The sequence below is a fragment of the Thalassophryne amazonica genome, chromosome 21 (assembly GCF_902500255.1).
Source record: "Thalassophryne amazonica chromosome 21, fThaAma1.1, whole genome shotgun sequence".
Classification (NCBI taxonomy): domain Eukaryota; kingdom Metazoa; phylum Chordata; class Actinopteri; order Batrachoidiformes; family Batrachoididae; genus Thalassophryne; species Thalassophryne amazonica.
Window position 1 is genome coordinate 7,360,363 of NC_047123.1, and position 24,115 is coordinate 7,384,477.

The window sequence follows — 24,115 nt, forward strand, 5'->3', positions numbered from 1 at the left end:
CGGAGAGAAAGAGTCTAACCAAATACCGGCATCACTGAAAGCAGCCAAAGATAACGATACGTCTTTGGGATGGTTATGAGTAATTTTTTCTCTAATAGTTAAAATTTTGTTAGCAAAGAAAGTCATGAAGTCATTACTAGTTAAAGTTAATGGAATACTCAGCTCAATAGAGCTCTGACTCTTTGTCAGCCTGGCTACAGTGCTGAAAGAAACCTGGGGTTGTTCTTATTTTCTTCAATTAGTGATGAGTAGAAAGATGTCCTAGCTTTACGAAGGGCTTTTTTATAGAGCAACAGACTCTTTTTCCAGGCTAAGTGAAGATCTTCTAAATTAGTGAGACGCCATTTCCTCTCCAACTTACGGGTTATCTGCTTTAAGCTACGAGTTTGTGAGTTATACCACGGAGTCAGACACTTCTGATTTAAAGCTCTCTTTTTCAGAGGAGCTACAGCATCCAAAGTTGTCTTCAATGAGGATGTAAAACTATTGACGAGATACTCTATCTCCCTTACAGAGTTTAGGTAGCTACTCTGCACTGTGTTGGTATATGACATTAGAGAACATAAAGAAGGAATCATATCCTTAAACCTAGTTACAGCGCTTTCTGAAAGACTTCTAGTGTAATGAAACTTATTCCCCACTGCTGGGTAGTCCATCAGAGTAAATGTAAATGTTATTAAGAAATGATCAGACAGAAGGGAGTTATCAGGGAATACTGTTAAGTCTTCTATTTCCATACCATAAGTCAGAACAAGATCTAAGATATGATTAAAGTGGTGGGTGGACTCATTTACTTTTTGAGCAAAGCCAATAGAGTCTAATAATAGATTAAATGCAGTGTTGAGGCTGTCATTCTCAGCATCTGTGTGGATGTTAAAATCGCCCACTATAATTATCTTATCTGAGCTAAGCACTAAGTCAGACAAAAGGTCTGAAAATTCACAGAGAAACTCACAGTAACGACCAGGTGGACGATAGATAATAACAAATAAAACTGGTTTTTGGGACTTCCAATTTGGATGGACAAGACTAAGAGACAAGCTTTCAAATGAATTAAAGCTCTGTCTGGGTTTTGGATTAATTAATAAGCTGGAATGGAAGATTGCTGCTAATCCTCCACCCCGGCCCGTGCTACGAGCATTCTGACAGTTAGTGTGACTCGGGGGTGTTGACTCATTTAAACTAACATATTCATCCTGCTGTAACCAGGTTTCTGTTAGGCAGAATAAATCAATATGTTGATCAATTATTATATCATTTACCAACAGGGACTTAGAAGAGAGAGACCTAATGTTTAATAGACCACATTTAACTGTTTTAGTCTGTGGTGCAGTTGAAGGTGCTATATTATTTTTTCTTTTTGAATTTTTATGCTTAAATAGATTTTTGCTGGTTATTGGTAGTCTGGGAGCAGACACCGTCTCTACGGGGATGGGGTAATGAGGGGATGGCAGGGGGAGAGAAGCTGCAGAGAGGTGTGTAAGACTACAACTCTGCTTCCTGGTCCCAACCCTGGATAGTCACGGTTTGGAGGATTTAAGAAAATTGGCCAGATTTCTAGAAATGAGAGCTGCTCCATCCAAAGTGGGATGGCTGCCGTCTCTCCTAACAAGACCAGGTTTTCCCCAGAAGCTTTGCCAATTATCTATGAAGCCCACCTCATTTTTTGGACACCACTCAGACAGCCAGCAATTCAAGGAGAACATGCGGCTAAACATGTCACTCCCGGTCTGATTGGGGAGGGGCCCAGAGAAAACTACAGAGTCCGACATTGTTTTTGCAAAGTTACACACCGATTCAATGTTAATTTTAGTGACCTCCGATTGGCGTAACCGGGTGTCATTACTGCCGACGTGAATTACAATCTTACCAAATTTACGCTTAGCCTTAGCCAGCAGTTTCAAATTTCCTTCAATGTCGCCTGCTCTGGCCCCCGGAAGACAATTGACTATGGTTGCTGGTGTCGCTAACTTCACATTTCTCAAAACAGAGTCGCCAATAACCAGAGTTTGATCCTCGGCGGGTGTATCGTCGAGTGGGGAAAAACGGTTAAAGATGTGAACGGGTTGGCGGTGTACACGGGGCTTCTGTTTAGGGCTACGCTTCCTCCTCACAGTCACCCAGTCGGCCTGCTTTCCCGGCTGCTCGGGATCTGCCAGGGGGGAACTAACGGCGGCTAAGCTACCTTGGTCCGCACCGACTACAGGGGCCTTGCTAGCTGTAGAATTTTCCACGGTGCGGAGCCGAGTCTCCAATTCGCCCAGCCTGGCCTCCAAAGCTACGAATAAGCTACACTTATTACAAGTACCATTACTGCTAAAGGAGGCCGAGGAATAACTAAACATTTCACACCCAGAGCAGAAAAGTGCGGGAGAGACAGGAGAAGCCGCCATGCTAAATCGGCTAAGAGCTAGTAGCTACGCTAAGCTAGCGGATTCCTAAAAACACGCAAAGCGAATAATGTGTAAATAATTTAGAGGTGATTCAGCAGAAGGAGTGCTTTAGTTAAGGCACGTAAAGATTACACTGGGAAACAAATCGTAATCTAGATAACTAGATCAATCTAACTGCGCAGATCAAACAGCTAACAGATACAGAAAAACACCGCTGTGCTCCGGAACAAGAAGTGATACAATACCGCAGTGAGAGCCGACCACCAGTAGAGTCAAGTAAAAAAGTAAAAAAAAAATAAAATAAAAAGGTAAAAAAGTAAAAAAGTCTTGAAAAAGACTATTAGTTCAAAGTCCAAAGCAGCAGGTAGCAGTCTCTGTGTAAACAGTCCCAACAGAGAGCCAAAATTAACAGATACAGCAAAACACCGCTGTGCTCCGGAACAGGAAGTGATACAATACCGCCTTCTGGAATTTCTACTCATCATTAATTGAAGAAAATAAGAACAACCCCAGGTTTCTTTTCAGCACTGTAGCCAGGCTGACAAAGAGTCAGAGCTCTATAAAAATTACTCATAACCATCCCAAAGACGTATCGTTATCTTTGGCTGCTTTCAGTGATGCCGGTTTTTGGTTAGACTCTTTCTCTCCGATTGTTCTGTCTGAGTTATTTTCATTAGTTACTTCATCCAAACCATCAACATGTTTATTAGACCCCATTCCTACCAGGCTGCTCAAGGAAGCCCTACCATTATTTAATGCTTCGATCTTAAATATGATCAATCTATCTTTGTTACTTGGCTATGTACCACAGGCTTTTAAGGTGGCAGTAATTAAACCATTACTTAAAAAGCCATCACTTGACCCAGCTATCTTAGCTAATTATAGCCAATCTCCAACCTTCCTTTTCTCTCAAAAATTCTTGAAAGGGTAGTTGTAAAACAGCTAACTGATCATCTGCAGAGGAATGGTCTATTTGAAGAGTTTCAGTCAGGTTTTAGAATTCATCATAGTACAGAAACAGCATTAGTGAAGGTTACAAATGATCTTCTTATGGCCTCGGACAGTGGACTCATCTCTGTGCTTGTTCTGTTAGACCTCAGTGCTGCTTTTGATACTGTTGACCATAAAATTTTATTACAGAGATTAGAGCATGTCATAGGTATTAAAGGCACTGCGCTGCGGTGGTTTGAATCATATTTGTCTAATAGATTACTTGGCCCCACAAATCTTAGAAACATGGTGTCTAACCAGATCCTTACTCTGGATGGCATTACCCTGACCTCTAGTAATACTGTGAGAAATCTTGGAGTCATTTTTGATCAGGATATGTCATTCAATGCGCATATTAAACAAATATGTAGGACTGCTTTTTTGCATTTACGCAATATCTCTAAAATTAGAAAGGTCTTGTCTCAGAGTGATGCTGAAAAACTAATTCATGCATTTATTTCCTCTAGGCTGGACTATTGTAATTCATTATTATCAGGTTGTCCTAAAAGTTCTCTAAAAAGCCTTCAGTTAATTCAAAATGCTGCAGCTAGAGTACTAACGGGGACTAGAAGGAGAGAGCATATCTCACCCATATTGGCCTCTCTTCATTGGCTTCCTGTTAATTCTAGAATAGAATTTAAAATTCTTCTTCTTACTTATAAGGTTTTGAATAATCAGGTCCCATCTTATCTTAGGGACCTCGTAGTACCATATCACCCCAATAGAGCGCTTCGCTCTCAGACTGCAGGCTTACTTGTAGTTCCTAGGGTTTGTAAGAGTAGAATGGGAGCCAGAGCCTTCAGCTTTCAGGCTCCTCTCCTGTGGAACCAGCTCCCAATTCAGATCAGGGAGACAGACACCCTCTCTACTTTTAAGATTAGGCTTAAAACTTTCCTTTTTGCTAAAGCTTATAGTTAGGGCTGGATCAGGTGACCCTGAACCATCCCTTAGTTATGCTGCTATAGACGTAGACTGCTGGGGGGTTCCCATGATGCACTGTTTCTTTCTCTTTTTGCTCTGTATGCACCACTCTGCATTTAATCATTAGTGATCGATCTCTGCTCCCCTCCACAGCATGTCTTTTTCCTGGTTCTCTCCCTCAGCCCCAACCAGTCCCAGCAGAAGACTGCCCCTCCCTGAGCCTGGTTCTGCTGGAGGTTTCTTCCTGTTAAAAGGGAGTTTTTCCTTCCCACTGTAGCCAAGTGCTTGCTCACAGGGGGTCGTTTTGACCGTTGGGGTTTTACATAATTATTGTATGGCCTTGCCTTACAATATAAGGCGCCTTGGGGCAACTGTTTGTTGTGATTTGGCGCTATATAAAAAAAAATTGATTGATTGAATTGAAAAAAAATTATGTAATTAACAGGAAATAAAAGGTTTGAGCTCTTCCTAGGTTCTAAAACCATTGTGGACTCACATGCCATTCCAAGTCATTATAGAAACTTTGCATAATTTATTACCACCATTGAAAAATGTCAGCTACCTATTTTTTATGCGTTACCCGATTTGGAGCCCATGGATCCCCACAGGCAACACGCTACTTTATTTGTACTATTATATATACCTCAACATCCAAAATGAAATTAATGCATCAGCATGCATGCACACAGTATCTCTCTCTCTCTCTCTCTGCAGACATGAATGCAATTTTTTTCAGTGTTCTTGAAGAAACTATTTTTTAGAAAATGTTTCTCAGCGCTCAGGACTGCAGTAGGTGGTAGTGTCATTTATTAGTCTCAAGAGCCCTATTAATTTTTAAATGTTGTTATGCATAAAATAATGTTTGCATTATGGCCTCTCAGGCACACACATGCACATACACACATGCACACACGGGGTCGTTTTACAGGTAGAAGAAGCCTGAATAATGTTTCATAGAACGGAAAAGAGAATTCCCGCAAGCAAAGTGAAATGAAAGCCATTCTTGCTTGGACTAAATCATCTGTCAGCTTTGGCTAGTTTGCCAGACTGTATAAAAAGAATGTCTACAGGGCAAAAAGAGGGAATGACTGCATTTGGACAATTTATCATCCTTAAAATGGTCTATAACAGTTCGATATAGTAACAATATTGGATTAAATCCAGTGGAAATACAAATGCATCACTTCATTTTGACAGGCAGCTGTTAAACATTAATAGATGTAGATTTTCATTTTTTTAAACATATAGTGCACTTCATGTGAGCTTTATGCTTAGGAGGCACATGTACCATAGCTCAAAAGGTGGAAGTATCCATAGGACATGTGTCAAACAAGATTAGAGGTACCTAAACGTTGCCTGCACACACATACATATATTTTGCTTCCAAAGTCCACTGAAATTTATTTCAAACATTTATACAAAACCACAACTTCTTTTTTATTATTTATTGTGTTTTATTCAATAAGAAGTCCTGGTTTTATTGAACACTGGAAAAGCTGTTTAAAAACTACCAAAATTTACACAAAACTACATAACTATAAAATGTTATTTAATATATAATGGTTATATGTAATATTTAAAATAAATATAAATAAATGTATTAACTGTCCTGGTTGCTTAGCGTATCACAAAAAGCTGTGCAGCCAAAGCATATATAAAAATCCTAAAGCAAGATTGCAAAGCAAAGCGGATTGGTGCAACAAAGACTTGAAAATCAGTGAAGTCCTTTGGGTTAGTGTACTTCCATGAATTAAAACGTGGCCTACAGTTATATATCTACTACCAATAAATTCACTTCCACTGCAAAATAAAATTAGTTGAGTTCCCAAACTTTACTATTTTTACACTTAAAGTGTATGATATCGACATACTTGGACGACAACAAAGCGAAGTCACCTGCAAAGTCTATTCTGAAATAGGAAACCAGACATGACACACCCTTACTTTACTCCTGGCTGGACTCAAAACCATTCTGTTGTATCACCTTCATCCAGGACTGCGCATTCGAAGAAAATGGGTAAAAAAAGGTACATATCCCCAAAAATATTACAGAAAAAAAAACAACAACGTGTGAATGCGCGAGTGAATGAATAATGCAACTTGTAAGTGCTTTGGGTGTCTTGAAAAGTGCTCTATAAATCCAAGTCATTAAGTCATCACTGTTGTACATCACCTTCACCAATAGGATAAGCTCTTCTGGGATTCCATACATTGACATGATGTTCCACAGACTTTCTCTATGTACCCAGTCAAATGCTTTCTCAAAGTGAAATGGGTGTATAGAATTGCGTTCCATTTGTTGACTTGTTCCAGTATATTCCTAACAACAAAGATTTGGTCAATGGTGCTTCTGTTCTCTTGAAAGCCTGCTTGTTCCTTCCTTGGGATGGTTGTCAGCACCTTCCTTGATTCTACTTTCTTGATTCTACTTCATTCTATTACTAGGTTCCAAAAACAGCATTTTCAGTTTTAGAACTGTTTATTTAATGTATATGTGTATAAAAACAGAAAAGCGGTTTTGAAGAGATCAGCCACTGATGTCACAGTGCACAGGTCAGATTGAAACTTTTTAACTTCTTAAATGTCTCTTAAAACAAAGTGGCATCAAGGTTAGCTGTCTTTGAACTTGTCCAAGGTCTGTCCCAAGAATGTTCCCCTTGAATTTCAAGAGTCTGGCAGTAATAGGACTGCTGAGCACAGACAGGTGGAGAGATGAATGGACGAAAAGCTTTCGCAATAGCTGATGGCCATATTTGATGGCCTTGGGTAACAAATGAGGAAGGTCTCTTGGAGCCATTTCTAAGCAAATGCAAATTCCAAGATTACCAATTACAACAATTGTACGTATGTGCAAGTTAGTTGAATGTGTCACCACTTTGCTCAGGTCTAGAAGAAGACCCAAACTGTCACCCTCAGATGAGAGGAAATTGGTTATGAAGTTCAGCAACAACTTCCGGCCCCCCAAGAACTGGAAACTGCTGAAATACCTGTGTCACTATCCATAATGAAGCACGTTTTACATCGCCATGGACAGAGAAGGTGCCGGCCAAGAAAGAAGCCCCTGCTCCAAAATCAATACCTTCAAGCTAGACTGAAATTTGGAGTTGCCCACATGGACAAGGTTTTTATAGTCAGGCGAGACAAAGATTGAGCTATTTGGCCACAGCACAACTGAGGCTTTCAAGCCCAAGAACAGCGTACCAACTGTCAAGCATGGTGGTGGAAGCATCATGCTTCTTGGGCTGCCAGTGGTGCTGATGCATTGCACAAACTGGAAGACCCCTCCAAATTCTTCTTGGCCACCTCAAGTCAACAGCTAGATGGTTGAAACTTGGCCACAATTGGTTTTCCCAACAGGACAATGATCCCACACACACGTCAAAACTGGTTGTGGGCTGAATTAAGCAGACTAACATTAAGCTTTTGGAATGGCCTCCCCAAAGCCCCAAACTCAACCCTATTGAGAATTTGTGGACTATGCTTAAAAGCCAGGTTCATGCCAGGAAACCAACCAATTTAAACAAACTCTACCAATTCTGCCAAGAAGATTTTATACCAGAAGCTTGTTGATGACTACCAAAAGTGCCTGGTTGAGAAGGGACATTTGACCAAATATTAGTTGGGGTGATGTAAATATTTGAGCCTGTATGTATAATTATGATCGTGTGTGGATTAGAGAAGACCCACAAATAATTCACATGTGCAAATCTTGTGTTTTTAGTCATTAATGTTGCATGCTGTAGAATCTTCCACCCTGGAAATGCAACAGTCAAAGACATCATTAAAAGCCCCAAATTACCACGACATTCACGTCCATGATGAGTGTATGTAAATGTCCGACCACAGCTGCATGGTGGCTCAGAATTGTAAACCAAATTTACATGTTAGAAAACAAATTCGCAAAAGTAAAAATTAATTGTAGATTTGCAGACATAAAAACAGATTTAAATTTGAGAATAAAGTCAAAATTAAAGACAAAATAGCAAGAATAAGCTGAAATGCAATTTCTAGTATAAAGATGAAATGTTGGGAATAAATTTAACATTTCAAGACATTTTTGATGAAATCAATATGTCCACACATTAGCATGTCATATGACCTCCTCCACAAATTGGCATAAATTGGTGAAATTGGCCTTCAGAATCGATTTTGGGCACCGTGTTCGACAGCTCTCCTCACCTGATGTGATCTACCAGAGGTGTTGACTTGATTCTGCCGAGTATTTCAAATTTAATTTCCATATTTGGACTTTATTTTTGAAACTGTATTTCAAATGTATCCTCTACATTTCAACTATAGTCTCAAAAAAAAAAAAAAGTTTTTTTTTAACTTAATCTGGCCCATCTTTTATATGAACCAGACAGTACACAAAATAAATAAGTAACATTTGATTTGTACCTAGGTTTGAATGAAATGGAACATACGTATGCGCTTAATTTTTGTTATATTTGCTGAGGTTACATTTTGTTTTGACTCACTGGTGAAGAAAAAAAATCACAACACTGTCATGAAAATCCTTGAGTGCCTAAAATGAAATGAAATAGTACAAATACAGTTGTATGCAAAAGTTTGGGCACCCCTGATAATTTTCATGATTTTCCTTTATGAATTATTGGTTGTCTGGACCAGAAATTTCATTTAAATATATCATATAGCAGACAAACACACTGATATTTGAGAAGTGAAATGAAGTTTATAGTATTTACAGAAAGTGTGCAATAATTATTTAAACAATATTAGGCAGGTGCCTAAATTTGGGTACCCTTGTCATTTTATTGATTTGAATACATTTAGCACAAATTATTGGACACAAAATTGGTTTGGTAAGCTCAATGACCCTTGACCTCCTTACACAGGTGAATCCAATCGTGAGAAAGGGCATTTAAAGGGGCCATTTGCAAATGTTTCCCCTTTTTGCATCTCTTCTAATGAGTGGCAACATGGGAGCCTCTAAACAACTTTCAAATGACCTGAAAACATCATGGTTTAGGGGAAGGATACAAAAAGCTATCCATCCATCCATCCATTTTCTTCTGCTTTATCCGGAGTCGGGTCGCTGGGGCAGCAGCTCAAGCAAAGCCGCCCAGACCTCCCGATCCACACACACCTCCCCCAGCTCCTCCGGGGGAACCCCAAGGCATTCCCCCGTACAAAAAGCTATCTCAGAGATTTCAGCTGTCAGTTTCCACTGTGAGGAACATAGTGAGGAAATGGAAGACCGCTGGCACAGTACTAGTTAAGGCCTGAAATGGCAGGCCAAGAAAAATCTCAGATAAGCTGAAGTGAAGGATGGTGAGAACAGTCATAGTCAACCCACCTACTCCAAAGACCTAGAACATGATCTTGCTGCAGATAGTGTCTCTGTGCATCGTTCAACTATACAGCGCACTTTGCACAGAGATGCTCTATGATGCTATAATGCAGAGGAAGCCTTTTCTGAGTACATGCCACAAACGGAGTCGCTTGAGGTATGCTAAAGCACATTTGGACAAGCGAGCTTCATTTTGGAATAAGGTGCTGTGAAGTGATGAAACTAAAACTGAGTTATTTGGACATAACAAGGGGCAATATGCATGGCGGAAAAAGAACACAGCATTCCAAGAAAAACACTTGCTACCTACAATAACATTTGGAGGTGGTTCCATCATGCTGTGGGGCTGTGTGGCCAGTGCAGGTACTGGGAGTCTTGTTAAAGTTGAGGGTCACATGGATTCCAGTCAATATCAGCAGATTCTTGAGAACAATGTTCATGAATCAGTGACAAAGTTGAAGTTGCACCGGGGCTGGATCTTTCAACAAGACAACCCTAAACACTGCTCAAAATCTACTAAGGCATTCATGCAGAGGAACAAGTGCAACATTCTGGAATGGCCATCTCAGTCCCCAGACCTGAATATTATTGAAAATCTGTGGTGTTATTTTAAGTGGGCTGTCCATGCTCAGAAACCAAAAACCTGACTGAACTGGAGATGTTTTGTAAAGAAGAATGGTCCAAAATACCTTCAACCAGAATCCAGACTCTCATTGGAAGCTATAGGAAGCGTTTAGAGGCTGTTATTTCTGCAAAAGGAGGATCTACTAAATATTGATGGATTTTTTCTGTTGGGGTGCCCAAATTTATGCACCTGCCTAATTTTGTTTGAAGAATTATTGCACACTTTCTGTAAATTCTATAAACTTCATTTCACTTCTCAAATATCAGCGTGTTCGTCTGCTATATGATATATTTAACTGAAATTGCTGATCCAAACAACCAATGATTTATAAAGAAAAATCATGGAAATCATCAGGGATGCACAAACTTTTACATACCACTGTACATAAGTTTTAATGGCATGCTCAAGTGTAGAATTTCAGAAAAAAATGCTTAAATACATAACAATACAAGAACTAGAGCACTGCGCTCATACCTCCACCAACACGAGTTTCCAATTCCACAAATTTTTTTACCTTAGAAAAAATTGTCAAGTCACCGATTATCACCTCGTTTCTGCTTAAAACTGACTTTAGAGTGATTTAAGAGGTTTTACTTTGTCATCTGATGTTCACACATCACATTATTCCCTTTGATCGCTTTGGGTGTAGAGACTGAGTCTCAGATGTGCTGCTGTGGTCCAAAATGACGCAGGTGCAGTGAAGGCAGCGCAGAGCGATTTTTTAGGGGGGGACCATTCAGTCGGTGACACCTGATCAAACTTTGTCAGGTGATGGTGAGTGCCAGTCTGCACCTCACTTTCAAATATCAGAGTGATTGGGGCACGTTTGATTAAGATATAATGTAAAAAATACATTAAATGGGGTTTTTGATGTTAAATTTAAATGGCCACAAAATCTGTAATCTGGATCAGATCTGGATCAAACTTTGTCAGTCCATAAAGGATACCATCCTACATAACACTTGCAAATATGAAATAAATTCAATCTTTTTTCACAGAGTTATGAATGTCTGAAAATCCTTTCAATGCCAAAGGATAGACTTTTCCAATTTTCCAAAATTTTTCCTGACTTTGACCTTTCACCTTGAAAATTTAATCAGTTGTTGCCGATCAGGATATGAATCTTCAGTAAAAAATTCATAATGATATATGAAAAATTGTGGGTTACAGGCTGTTCACAAACAAACAAACAAATAAACAAACAAACAGTGGCGACAACAACCTCCACCCAACTTCGTCGGCGGAGGTAAAAAGTAAGGAAGGAAGCAAAGTGTGCAGTTGGAAAAATGCTCTCACATTATAACATCTCCTTTTTATTTGCTTCATACAGACAAGAACCGCTGCAGTAAATCTACAATAAAAGAGGCGTATCGCCGGCGTCTGTTGGTGATTTGGGAAACAGCTGTCTTGCCTGACCTGGAAACGGTCGTGCGGCGAGTCCGTCCTCATTGTTCTTCTGCTCCAGATGATGTCCTCTTTGACCTCTGCACTGCAGCCCGCCAGCTGACAGCAGGCCCAGACACAACATGCTAATCCATTAGCGCTGCACGCGCTTTTCCACTTATCTTCCTCCAACTGTGCAATGTGTATCTGTTTGTGTGGCCCAAAAACAAAGTGTCGTTTTGCATGTGAATCCATGCGTATGTGCAGACACGCCCTCGAAACATCACACATTCAAAAACGGTTTGTGTTTTTTTTAATAAGTATACATTTAAATGATTTATGTGTACTTCAGGATCCATTATATTTATGAGTGTTCCTTTCTAGCTTTCCACATGTGTTCATTCAGTAATAAAATGATACACACACACACACACACACTGATCCCCTGCTGCTGCTCTGTTTAAAGTCGGTCTATGTCCCGGTACTTCTTCCTCAGGATAGAAACTTGGTCCCTGAACAACACAGGATCCAGTCTCATCTGGGAGTGGACCAGAGGCATGAAGCCCAGCCAGTGACTGAAGGTGTTCATGCAGGTCTGTCGCTGGGCGAAGTGGTCCGGGTCGGCCCACCGAGATGCCTTGGAACCCTTGGTTTAGAGAAACAGAAACAAGAGGGCAGAATTTTTCTTAAAGAAACTGATGGATCAGTCAGAATTTCATACAAACAGCATGAAAACGTGGCTCCATCTGGCTTAGAATCAGCCGGTTCAGGCTGCTGGTGGTTTAAGGGTGTGGATACGCAACATCTTGTAGACACAGGATGCAGAAAAATGTTACAGATGTGGCAACGCTGAATTCACCAACTTATGAACGGATCGTGAAATTTTATCAGCATATAGATAAATAGTCTGGAAACAAAACCTGATGCGAAATTCAAATGAAAGTGGGTATTTAGGCAGTGGGGACTATGCAGCCTTGGTGGAGGTATGTGGTCTCTAAGTGTGTTCTTTTTGGTTCTTGTTTTTTCATTTCCTGTTGCTGTGCTTTGTGTCTTTGTGAGTGGAAATATAAGAATGTTATAAGTTAAATTTTATTTATTAATTTACCAATAAAGGTGACTCTGGACTTTTGCGTTGTTGTGTTTACCCTATGATGACATCATACATGATCACATAAATATGTCACTTTGACTTATCAGTTTACTGATGACACAATGGGCCCTATCTTCCACCTGGTGCAAACCAGTGCACTGCATAATGCAGGTGTTGTTGGTAGTGTACAAGTGGCACGGTTGACATTTTCATGTCCAGTGGACTTATGTGTGCATGTTGGTCTAAAAATTAGTTGTGGTTTGGTGGAGTGCTACCATGTGGCAGCAGAAACCTTTGCACCATAGATGACCAAAAACCTGGTCTGGAGTCGAGTGCAGTTTTTCCTGCTGTTTACTCGGTATTCACAAAAATATGAAATAAAAGCCACACTAATTAAATGTACCAATGCATACCCTACGTGCACTACACACCATGATATAAAGGTACAATATACATATGTCTATAATGGTGGTTTTGACTACATTTGTCTTCATCATCATCACTTGTGCGACATCATTATGAAGTCATGCATCCCAATCAAAGTATTTTACAGATCAATATATGCTTTAGATTATTCATCTAGGTTTCTTGATTGTTGAGATGCACAAAAAGGTGTTCTTCAGCTCATGTTTTCCTTAGTCTTTAACTTTGACCAAATTACTCCAAAATCTAATCACCTCTTGATATCTATACAAGTATTTTTTCCACCATTTTTGATGTACGAGGTCTGTGATAAAAGTAACGGACCTTATTATTTTTTTTCAAAAACCATATGGATTTGAATCACGTGTGATTACATCAGACATGCTTGAACCCTCGTGGGCATGCGAGAGTTTTTTCACGCCTGTCGGTTACGTCATTCGCCTGTGGGCATTCTTTGAGTGAGGAGTCGCCCACCCTCTCGTCGTTTTTTTCATTGTTTAGGAATGGCTCAGAGACTGCTGCTTTGTTTGATCAAAATTTTTTCAAAAACTGTAAGGCACAACTGAGTGGACACCATTCAATAAATTCAGCTGGTTTTCGGTAAAAATTTTAACGGCTGATGAGAGATTTTGGTCTGGTAGTGTCGCTTTAAGGACGGCCCACGGCGCCTGATGGCGATCTGCGCACCGTCCGCAGCGGCTATTCAGACAAAGAGATTCCGACGGGTGGGGTGGAGCACTCCTCACTCAAGGCCTGCCCACAGGCGAATGACATCACCGACACGCGTGAAAAAACTCACGCATGCGCATGAGGGTTCAAGCATGTCTGACGTAAAAACATATGAATCAAATCCATTTATTTTTTGAAAAAAATAAAAAGGAACGCTTTTTTCATCACAGACCTCGTATATAGGCTTCCTGGCTGTTGAGCTATACAACCACAAGGTGTTTTTCAGACCATGCTTGTATGCAGTCCATCCATCCATCCATCCATCCATCCATCCATCCATCCATCCATCCATCCATCCATCCATCCATCCATCCATCCATCCATCCATCCATCCATCCATCCATCCATCCCAGCAGTCATAGAGCGTGAAGCAGGGTACACCCTGGACAGGACGCCAAACTATCAGAGGGCCACATATAGACAAACAAACTCATTCAAATGTGCACACACACACACCTATGGACAATTTAAAGTTTCCAGTTCACCTAATCTACATGTCTTTGGAAGTGGGCGGAAGGTGGAGCACCAGAGGGAACCCACAGGCACACGCAAACTCTACATAAAAAGGCCCAGCTGGGACGTGATAGCATCCCATTACCTTCTTGCTGTGAGGCAACAGTGCTAACCACTAACCCACAGTGCTGCCATCTATCCAAGTAATCTTTTCACCAAATTTGAAAGAAATCCATCCAGGCATTTTTGAGTTATCATGTCACTAGACAAACACACACGCGTGCGCACACACACGCCTTTACATACTGCATCCTAGTTTGTGCTCAGATTTCCACTGTGTAAAGAACTATGGAGTCAGATATGGCCAAAATGCACTTGCTCTATGTACTTGTGATCATGCAAGATAGGGCCCATGGGATATAATAAAGCAGGAAGTTTTTCTTTATTTCCAGCATGGTATAAGCCAAGACAAAGCTTTGCATATGCTGAGGGTTTACATAAAAATGCACCTCGTTGGTGGTTGAAATGATAGCAGACAGAGTGTCATAAAGTAGACAGGAGATACTGCTGTTCGTGACACATTTATTTTTCCCACCAGCTCATCCAGAGAGTCCAGGTTCATCATGCTGACAGAGCTGGCTGACCTGCCAGATGGTTCTCTCTGTGAATTCCTGAGTAGGAGTTGATAACCTGGCACACAGCATGGACTTTGACATTAGCCATGACAGACTTTTAGAAAACATGGAATGAAATGTCAAGCGCAAAACACAGACAGGGTAACTCACTTTGCAGGTCCAAATGTGACTGTATCTGAGCTTTGTGGAGCTAAATTGGTTGCCAGACATGATTTGTCTGCAGCTTATTGTCCATTTGGTTGTGGACTGTCATTCCAAAATTTGAAACTGCTTTATTTTACTGACATTTTGCTTCATATCTGCAAGTGGGACAAGAAAACAACTAGGCATCCATATCTCTAAACGTGAGAACGTGCGCTGTGTGGAGTGGACTAACATCCCCAAATTCGGAAAAGGAGTCAAGCCCAACAATAGGGACGTCGTGTTGGATTTACACTTGTCTGAGATCCCTTTTTTCTCCAGTGAGGGAGGTACAAATGATTGACATCTTCAGGTCTGGTCACACGGCACATGACACTAACTGGACGAAGGATAAAAAGTCGACAAGTCACAAATCGTTGAGAAAAGGTGGGCGAAAGATCCTGCACCTTTCAAGAACAAAAAAAAGAATGAAGCAAATCCGAAACTAACGCAAGAAAAATGAAGCCAATGTCCACCTTGATGCTTTAAATTAAATCAAAATGAAACATTCACGATGACGTGACTGAAAGCAGGTGAAAAACCCTCATCCTCACGTCTGCAGTACTTACAGGTGTGGGATGTTATTTGTCTTGACAACAACGTGTGTGCACGCTCAAGCCAGCCACAAATGCTTGGAACGTACGTAAACAGCTAAAGTAGTTGGTGAAACGTCCTTACTGCTATTGTTTCTGTGTGAAAATGTTGCATTTTCACCCCACACATGGACGATTCATTATAGTGATACAAGGATGTTTCATTCATCTCATCGAACCTTTAGTTAACGATTCTTTCAGATATCGTCAACCTTCGTTCAATACGTCGGACTCGGATGGTTGGATGAAGCTGGATGAAAGTCAAAGGAAACACTAATGTTATGAAAACTAAGCAAACAATAAGAAACTGCCAAGAAAGAAAGCAAAAAGAAATACGAATGAATGGAGGTTGTCGTCGGTATTCGTTCAAATTTTTCAACAGTTCAAAAATTCTGATGAAGCACCAGCTGCAAGAACAAAGCTGAACGAAGGTTAAAGATGCCTCCAAAAGTCCAGATTTCTTGTCTTATTTGGGCTTCATTGTCATTCGTTAGTGTCGTGTAACCAGGGCTTCAGCAGAAGTTCGGACAAACTCTTCTACATGGAACAACCTGCGGTTTCTCTCAGCGCATGACGCCTTGTGACAGACTGGCATCCTGTGCACGGTGTATCCCGTCTCGTGCCCTGTGACTGCTGGATGGGCTCAAGCCTCCCACCCGTGACCCTTGATTGAAGTCAGTGGGTCAAAATGAATAAATGATGTATTACAAAACATTGAGATAATTAGGTAACATTTGACAATTTGATGTTTGAAGATACATGCAAATTTCACATCCCACGCCTCACTCCTCTCAGCTTTCCCAAAGTAAGGAGAAGGTGTCAAACTGTTCCCTTCCAAGATGCACGGTTGCAGGCGTTGAGAACAGGGATTTGTAAGTGTGAGTCTCTATAGAAAATATTAAACGGAGAAACTATCACACTTTATGAAATATACATAGTTAATGCAAATTCAGTGGTGGAATTTTTATTTTCGGCCCCGTCCTGAATATCTGCCGGATGACTCTGACTGAGCCCGGTCTCACCTCCAGGTTCACACATTGCAGCAGATGGACTGTGACAGATTCATCACCTTCACATTCACACAGGCGAGATTCAGTCACACCACACCTGCACCAGCATCCCCACCCACGCACCTGTACAACACAGCGAGGCTGGAATGGAGGAGATTTTCATGATAAGGATGTTGAAATGAGCTTGAATAGAAATTTATCACTGAGATTTACCTTTGGGGGCAGTACAGTGGCTTAGTGGTTAGCACTGTTGCCTCACAGCGAGAAGGTCATGGGTTCAATTCCCGCCTGTGGCCTTTCTGTGTGGAGTTTGCATGTTCTCCCCGTGTTTGCGTGGGTTTCCTCCGGGTGCTCCGGTTTCCTCCCACATCCAAAAACATGCAGGTTAGGTGGACTGGAATCGTTAACTTGTCTGTAGGTGTGTCTTTGTTTGTTTGTCTGTTTGTGGCCCTGCAACAAACTGGCATCCTGTCCTGGGTGTACCCCGCCTCACGCTCTATGACTGCTGGGATAGGCTCCAACCCCCCGCGACCCTTAATTGGACTAAGCAGTTGAAGACGAGAGAGAGAGAGAGAGAGAGAGAGAGAGAGAGAGAGAGAGAGAGAGAGAGAGAGAGATTTACCTTTGCTAAGTGAGGGACACATGGGTGGGATGTCGACAGGCTGGTTTTCTTTACACTCCGAACTGTACAGTTTGAGCTAATGAATTGAAAATATGCTTAATGGAAATACATGTATTTAAAAAAAAACCCCAATACAGCAAAAAAGTGTTTATGTCATTTCAAACTTGTTTTTTTTTGGCAACACTGGCACACTAACTGTCAGAATGCTCGTAGCACGGGCCGAGGCGGAGGATTAGCAGCAATCTTCCACTCCAGCTTATTAATTAATCAAAAACCCAGACAGAGCTTTAATTCATTTGAAAGCTTGACTCTTAGTCTTGTCCATCCAAATTGGAAGTCCCAAAAACCAGTTTTATTTGTTATATCTATCGTCCACCTGGTCGTTACTGTGAGTTTCTCTGTGAATTTTCAGACCTTTTGTCTGACTTAGTGCTTAGCTCAGATAAGATAATTATAGTGGGCGATTTTAACATCCACACAGATGCTGAGAATGACAGCCTCAACACTGCATTTAATCTATTTTTAGACTCAATTGGCTTTGCTCAAAATGTAAATGAGTCCACCCACCACTTTAATCATATCTTAGATCTTGTTCTGACTTATGGTATGGAAATTGAAGACTTAACAGTATTCCCTGAAAACTCCCTTCTGTCTGATCATTTCTTAATAACATTTACATTTACTCTGATGGACTACCCAGCAGTGGGGAATAAGTTTCATTACACTAGAAGTCTTTCAGAAAGTGCTGTAACTAGGTTTAAGGATATGATTCCTTCTTTATGTTCTCTAATGCCATATACCAACACAGTGCAGAGTAGCTACCTAAACTCTGTAAGTGAGATAGAGTATCTCGTCAATAGTTTTATATCCTCATTGAAGACAACTTTGGATGCTGTAGCTCCTCTGAAAAAGAGAGCCTTAAATCAGAAGTGCCTGACTCCGTGGTATAACTCACAAACTCACAGCTTAAAGCAGATAACCCGTAAGTTGGAGAGGAAATGGCGTCTCACTAATTTAGAAGATCTTCACTTAGCCTGGAAAAAGAGTCTGTTGCTCTATAAAAAAAGCCCTCCGTAAAGCTAGGACATCTTACTATTTTTTGGTATGTATGTATTTGGTTAGACTCTTTCTGTCCGATTGTTCTGAGTTATTTTCATTAGTTACTTCCTCCAAACCATCAACATGTCTATTAGACCCCATTCCTACCAGGCTGCTCAAGGAAGCCCTACCATTAATTAATGCTTCGATCTTAAATATGATCAAGTCATTTTTGATCAGGATATGTCATTCAAAGCGCATATTAAACAAATACGTAGGACTGCTTTTTTGCATTTGCGCAATATGTCTAAAATTAGAAAGGTCTTGTCTCAGAGTGATGCTGAAAAACTAATTCATGCATTTATTTCCTCTAGGCTGGACTATTGTAATTCATTATTATCAGGTTGTCCTAAAAGTTCCCTGAAAAGCCTTCAGTTAATTCAAAATGCTGCAGCTAGAGTACTGACAGGGACTAGAAGGAGAGAGCATATCTCACCCATATTGGCCTCTCTTCATTGGCTTCCTGTTAATTCTAGAAAAGAATTTAAAATTCTTCTTCTTACTTATAAGGTTTTGAATAATCAGGTCCCATCTTATCTTAGGGACCTCATAGTACCATATCACCCCAATAGAGCGCTTCGCTCTCAGACTGCAGGCTTACTTGTAGTTCCTAGGGTTTGTAAGAGTAGAATGGGAGGCAGAGCCTGTTGTGTGGGCCGCTGAAGAGGAGGTACTGCTGGCCCACCACCACAAGATGGCGCCCTGCTTGAAGTGCGGGCTTCAAGCACGAGAGGGCGTCGGCTTTGCTGGAGGTGACAGCTGTCATCAATCAACACAAGCTGTCACCCATCACCACCACTACAAAGACCGGACTGCAACTCCACCTCCTTGCCGAGAAATCAACTACCATTCAGGTAATTTCTCTGCTGACTGACACGTTGTGTAACAATCTAATCTCATTTGCAGCCGTTGTCCTGTGGTTGTTCCCTTATCTGGGATTTTGGCGTTTGGTGTGACTGCGACGACTGCGCCTCACACTCCAAACAGATAAGTGGTTAATCAGGAGCTGCACGAGTGTGTAATTTGGAGGTGGAGGTTCTCCCTCCTAACTGTGTACAGATCGTGGACCACTGAGTGTGTGAACTCACACTCATCTGGACTGTCTCTGTTCTCTGCCAGCAGTACCGGGTCTGACTGCTGAAGACAGCGGCCACCTGGGGCGCAGGGCTTGGCGGCTCCGGTGTTCTTCAGCTCCGTTGGTGTTGGAAGCTGTGTGGGAATCCGGCTCTTCTCTCTCCAGGCGTCTTCTATCGTCGAGCCTGCCCACACGTCACCTGGTGTATGATTGACAGTCCACCATATTGTTATTGTCTGTACGTTGTTGTGCGATTCACAACATTAAATTGTTACTTTTTGGCTTATCCATTGTCCGTTCATTAACGCCCCCTGTTGTGGGTCCGTGTCACGCCACTTTCACAACAGGATTTCTCGGCCAGCGTCATGGATCCCGAGGGGCGTCAACCATCGCTTGAACAGCCAATGGGAGAGCGAGGTGCACAGGCAGGAGGCGTGTTGGGTGAGCTGCAGCACATCTTAACCGCCTTTGCCGCTCGGTTGGACTTAGTTACCGAGCAGAGCAGTGTTCTCAATCGCAAGATAGAGGCTCTCACCGCCCAGGTGGAGGCGCATGATCAGGGCGCTGCTGCAGCACCTCCTCCTGCTGACCGTGTGCCAGAAACAGACATTCCGCTGGTCGTTCAACGACCCCCCCCACCTTCCCCTGAAGCATACATAAGCCCTCCGGAGCTGTACGGAGGCTGTGTGGAGACGTGCGCGGACTTCTTGATGCAGTGCTCGCTCGTCTTTTCACAGCGTCCCGTCATGTACGCGTCAGACGCCAGCCGGGTGGCTTACGTTATAAACTTGCTTCGAGGAGATGCATGCGCCTGGGCTACGGCGCTTTGGGAGCAGAATTCACGGCTCCTAACAGTTTATACTGAGTTTGTGAGGGAGTTCCGACAGGTGTTCGACCACCCTCATAGAGGCGAGACCGCTTCAAGTGTGCTGCTGTCGATAAGACAGGGGCGTCGGAGCGCAGCAAAGTGTATGCAGTCGACTTCCGCATCGCGGCAGCGCGAGCCGGCTGGAATGCTGTTGCGCTCCGCGCCGCCTTTGTAAACGGACTGTCTCTGGTCCTCAAGGAGCACCTGGTGGCGAAGGACGAGCCGCGGGATTTAGATGGGCTTATCGACCTGGTTATACGGTTAGACAACCGATTAACAGAACACCGACAGGAGCGAGACGAAGGGCGTGGTCAGGCACAAGCTGTCCCTCTTCCTCCCGGGTCTGAAAGGGAGCCGACTTCCCCACGCTCCACTGCCAGGGCTCTCCACGTGACAACAGCTCCCCCTGCTGACGTTGCTATGGAAATGAGCAGGGCCAAAAAACGATCAGATCAGAGACAAAGGAGGCTGATCCGTGGAGAGTGTTTTCTCTGCAGCTCTACTGAGCACACACAGAGAGAATGCCCCAAACGATCAAAACAGCAGTACTCGTCCTTAGAGACTGGGCTAAGGGTGGGTCACAATACCCACGCGGGGAGACCCCGTAAATCTGCACGAATCCCAGTCACGATCCTGAGCGAGGATTTAACCCTTCACGCCCCAGCACTGGTGTACACAGGGTCGGAGGGAAATCTGCTGGATAGCAGATGGGCAAAGGAGGTTGGGCTCCCTCTAGTGGCCTTACCGTCACCATTGTCGGTGCGGGCACTAGATGGCACCCTTCTTCCACTAATTACACACCAGACTCAGCCAGTGACATTGGTGGTGTCTGGGAATCACAGGGAGGAGATTGTGTTTTATGTAACACCTTCTACCTCCCGAGTGATATTGGGTTTTCCATGGGTGTTAAAACACAATCCCCGGATTGATTGGCCGTCTGGGGTTGTGGTTCAGTGGAGCGAAACCTGCCACCGGGAGTGTTTAGGATCCTCGGTTCCACCCGGTGTGACAGCTAAGGAGGAGGTTTTAGTCCCCCCCAATCTGGCGGTGGTGCCAGCCGAGTACCACGACCTCGCTGACGTCTTCAGCAAGGATCTGGCACTCACGCTGCCCCCGCACCGTCCTTACGATTGTGCCATTGATTTGATACCGGGCGCTGAGTACCCGTCCAGCAGGCTGTACAACCTCTCACGTCCGGAACGCGAATCAATGGAGACCTACATCCGGGACTCGTTAGCTGCCGGGTTGATCCGGAACTCCACCTCCCCGATGGGTGCTGGTTTCTTTTTTGTGGGCAAGAAGGACGGCGGACTCCGTCCATGCATTGATTACAGAGGGCTGAACGAGATCACGGTCCGTAATCAATACCCGTTACCTCTGTTGGATTCAGTGTTCACGCCCCTGCATGGAGCCCAAATTTTCACAAAATTGGATCTTAGGAATGCTTATCACCTGGTTCGGATCCGGGAGGGAGACGAGTGGAAGACGGCATTTAACACCCCGTTAGGTCACTTTGAGTACCTGGTCATGCCGTTCGGCCTCACCAATGCGCCCGCGACGTTCCAAGCATTGGTTAATGACGTCTTGCGGGACTTCCTGCATCGGTTTGTCTTCGTATATCTAGACGATATACTCATTTTTTCTCCGGATCCTGAGACCCATGTTAAGCATGTACGTCAGGTCCTACAGCGGTTGTTGGAGAACCGGCTGTTTGTGAAGGGCGAGAAGTGTGAGTTCCACCGCACTTCTTTGTCCTTCTTGGGGTTCATAATCTCCTCCAACTCCGTCGCCCCTGATCCGGCCAAGGTTGCGGCGGTGAGAGATTGGCCCCAACCAACGAACCGTAGGAAACTACAACAGTTCCTCGGTTTTGCAAATTTCTACCGGAGGTTCATCAAGGGCTACAGTCAGGTAGTTAGCCCCCTGACAGCCCTGACCTCCACAAAAGTCCCCTTCACCTGGTCGGATCGGTGCAAAGCCGCGTTTAGGGACTTGAAACGCCGGTTCTCAACTGCACCAGTTCTGGTGCAGCCCGATCCCAAGCGCCAGTTTGTTGTTGAAGTGGATGCCTCTGACTCAGGGATAGGAGCCGTGCCATCCCAGAGCGGGGAGTCCGACAAGGTTCTCCATCCATGTGCCTACTTTTCCCGCAGGTTGACCCCAGCTGAACGGAACTATGACGTCGGCAATCGGGAACTTCTTGCGGTGAAGGAGGCTCTTGAAGAGTGGAGACACCTGTTGGAGGGAGCATCGGTACCATTTACAGTTTTCACGGACCATCGGAACCTGGAGTACATCCGGACTGCGAAGCGTCTGAACCCCAGGCAAGCCCGCTGGTCGCTGTTCTTCGGGCGTTTTGACTTCCGGATCACCTACCGCCCCGGGACAAAGAACCAACGATCTGATGCCCTGTCCCGGGTGCACGAAGAGGAGGTCAAGACTGAGCTGTCAGACCCCCCTGACACCATCATCCCCGAGTCCACTGTCGTGGCCTCCCTTACCTGGGACGTGGAGAAGACCGTCCGGGAGGCCCTGACACGGAGCCCGGACCTGGGGACCGGTCTGAAGAACAAACTGTACGTCCCACCAGAGGCCAGGGCTGCGGTCCTTGACTTCTGTCACGGTTCCAAGCTCTCCTGTCACCCAGGGGTGCGAAGAACCGTGGCAGTGGTCCGGCAGCGCTTCTGGTGGGCGTCTATGGAAGCCGACGTCCGGGAGTATGTCCAGGCCTGCACCACCTGCGCCAGGGGCAAAGCTGACCATCATAAGGCCCAAGGCCTCCTCCAGCCTCTGCCAGTGCCTCGTCGCCCCTGGTCTCATATCGGCCTGGACTTTGTCACGGGCCTCCCGCCGTCCCAGGGAAACACCACCATCCTAACGATAGTGGACCGGTTTTCCAGGGCGGCCCACTTCGTGGCCCTCCCGAAGCTCCCGACGGCCCAGGAGACTGCAGACCTCCTGGTCCACCACGTCGTGCGTCTGCATGGGATTCCATCAGACATTATCTCGGATCGTGGTCCTCAGTTCTCCTCCCAGGTCTGGAGGAGTTTCTGTGGGGAACTGGGGGCCACCGTCAGTCTCTCGTCTGGGTACCACCCTCAGACGAACGGGCAGGCAGAGCGGACAAACCAGGAACTGGAGCAGGCCCTCCGTTGCGTGACCTCCGCGCACCCGACGGCCTGGAGTGACCATCTGGCCTGGATCGAGTACGCTCATAACAGCCAAGTCTCGTCTGCCACCGGCCTCTCCCCATTTGAAGTGTGTTTGGGGTACCAGCCCCCATTGTTCCCGCTAGTGGAGGGAGAGGTCGGGGTGCCCTCGGTCCAGGCCCATCTGAGAAGGTGCCGTCGGGTGTGGCGTACCGCCCGCTCTGCCCTGCTCAAAGCCCGGACGAGGGCCAAGAACCATGCAGACCGCCGGCGTGCCCCGGCCCCTGCGTACCAGCCTGGGCAGGAGGTTTGGCTTTCCACAAAGGACATTCCCCTGCAAGTGGAATCCCAAAAGTTGAAGGACAGATACATCGGACCTTTCCCTATCCTCAAGGTCCTCAGTCCAGCCGCAGTGAAGCTGAAGCTGCCAGCTTCACTGCGGATCCACCCGGTTTTCCATGTGTCCCACATCAAACCTCACCACGTGTCACCCCTCTGTGCCCCCGGACCGGCGCCGCCTCCTGCCCGGATCATCGACGGGGAGCCGGCTTGGACCGTGCGCCGGCT

General features: G+C 44.1%; 1 protein-coding gene and 1 long non-coding RNA gene across 2 annotated transcripts in view; both read right to left on the bottom strand.

Annotated features, from left to right (window-relative positions):
- Positions 1-11,014: 11,014 nt before the first annotated feature.
- LOC117502762 lies at positions 11,015-11,493 on the bottom strand. Its single transcript, XR_004558402.1, has 3 exons — positions 11,420-11,493; positions 11,188-11,191; positions 11,015-11,036 (listed from the first exon to the last, which is right to left on the bottom strand). It is a non-coding gene; the product is annotated as an uncharacterized LOC117502762 (long non-coding RNA).
- Positions 11,494-11,541: 48 nt separating this feature from the next.
- LOC117502538 (exostosin-1) overlaps positions 11,542-24,115 on the bottom strand; it is an 851,279-nt gene continuing 838,705 nt past the window's right edge. The window contains exon 13 of the mRNA XM_034161580.1: positions 11,542-12,269. Within this exon, the coding sequence (XP_034017471.1) occupies positions 12,084-12,269 (186 nt within the window). The 3' untranslated portion in view covers positions 11,542-12,083. The remainder of the gene's footprint in view (positions 12,270-24,115) is intronic.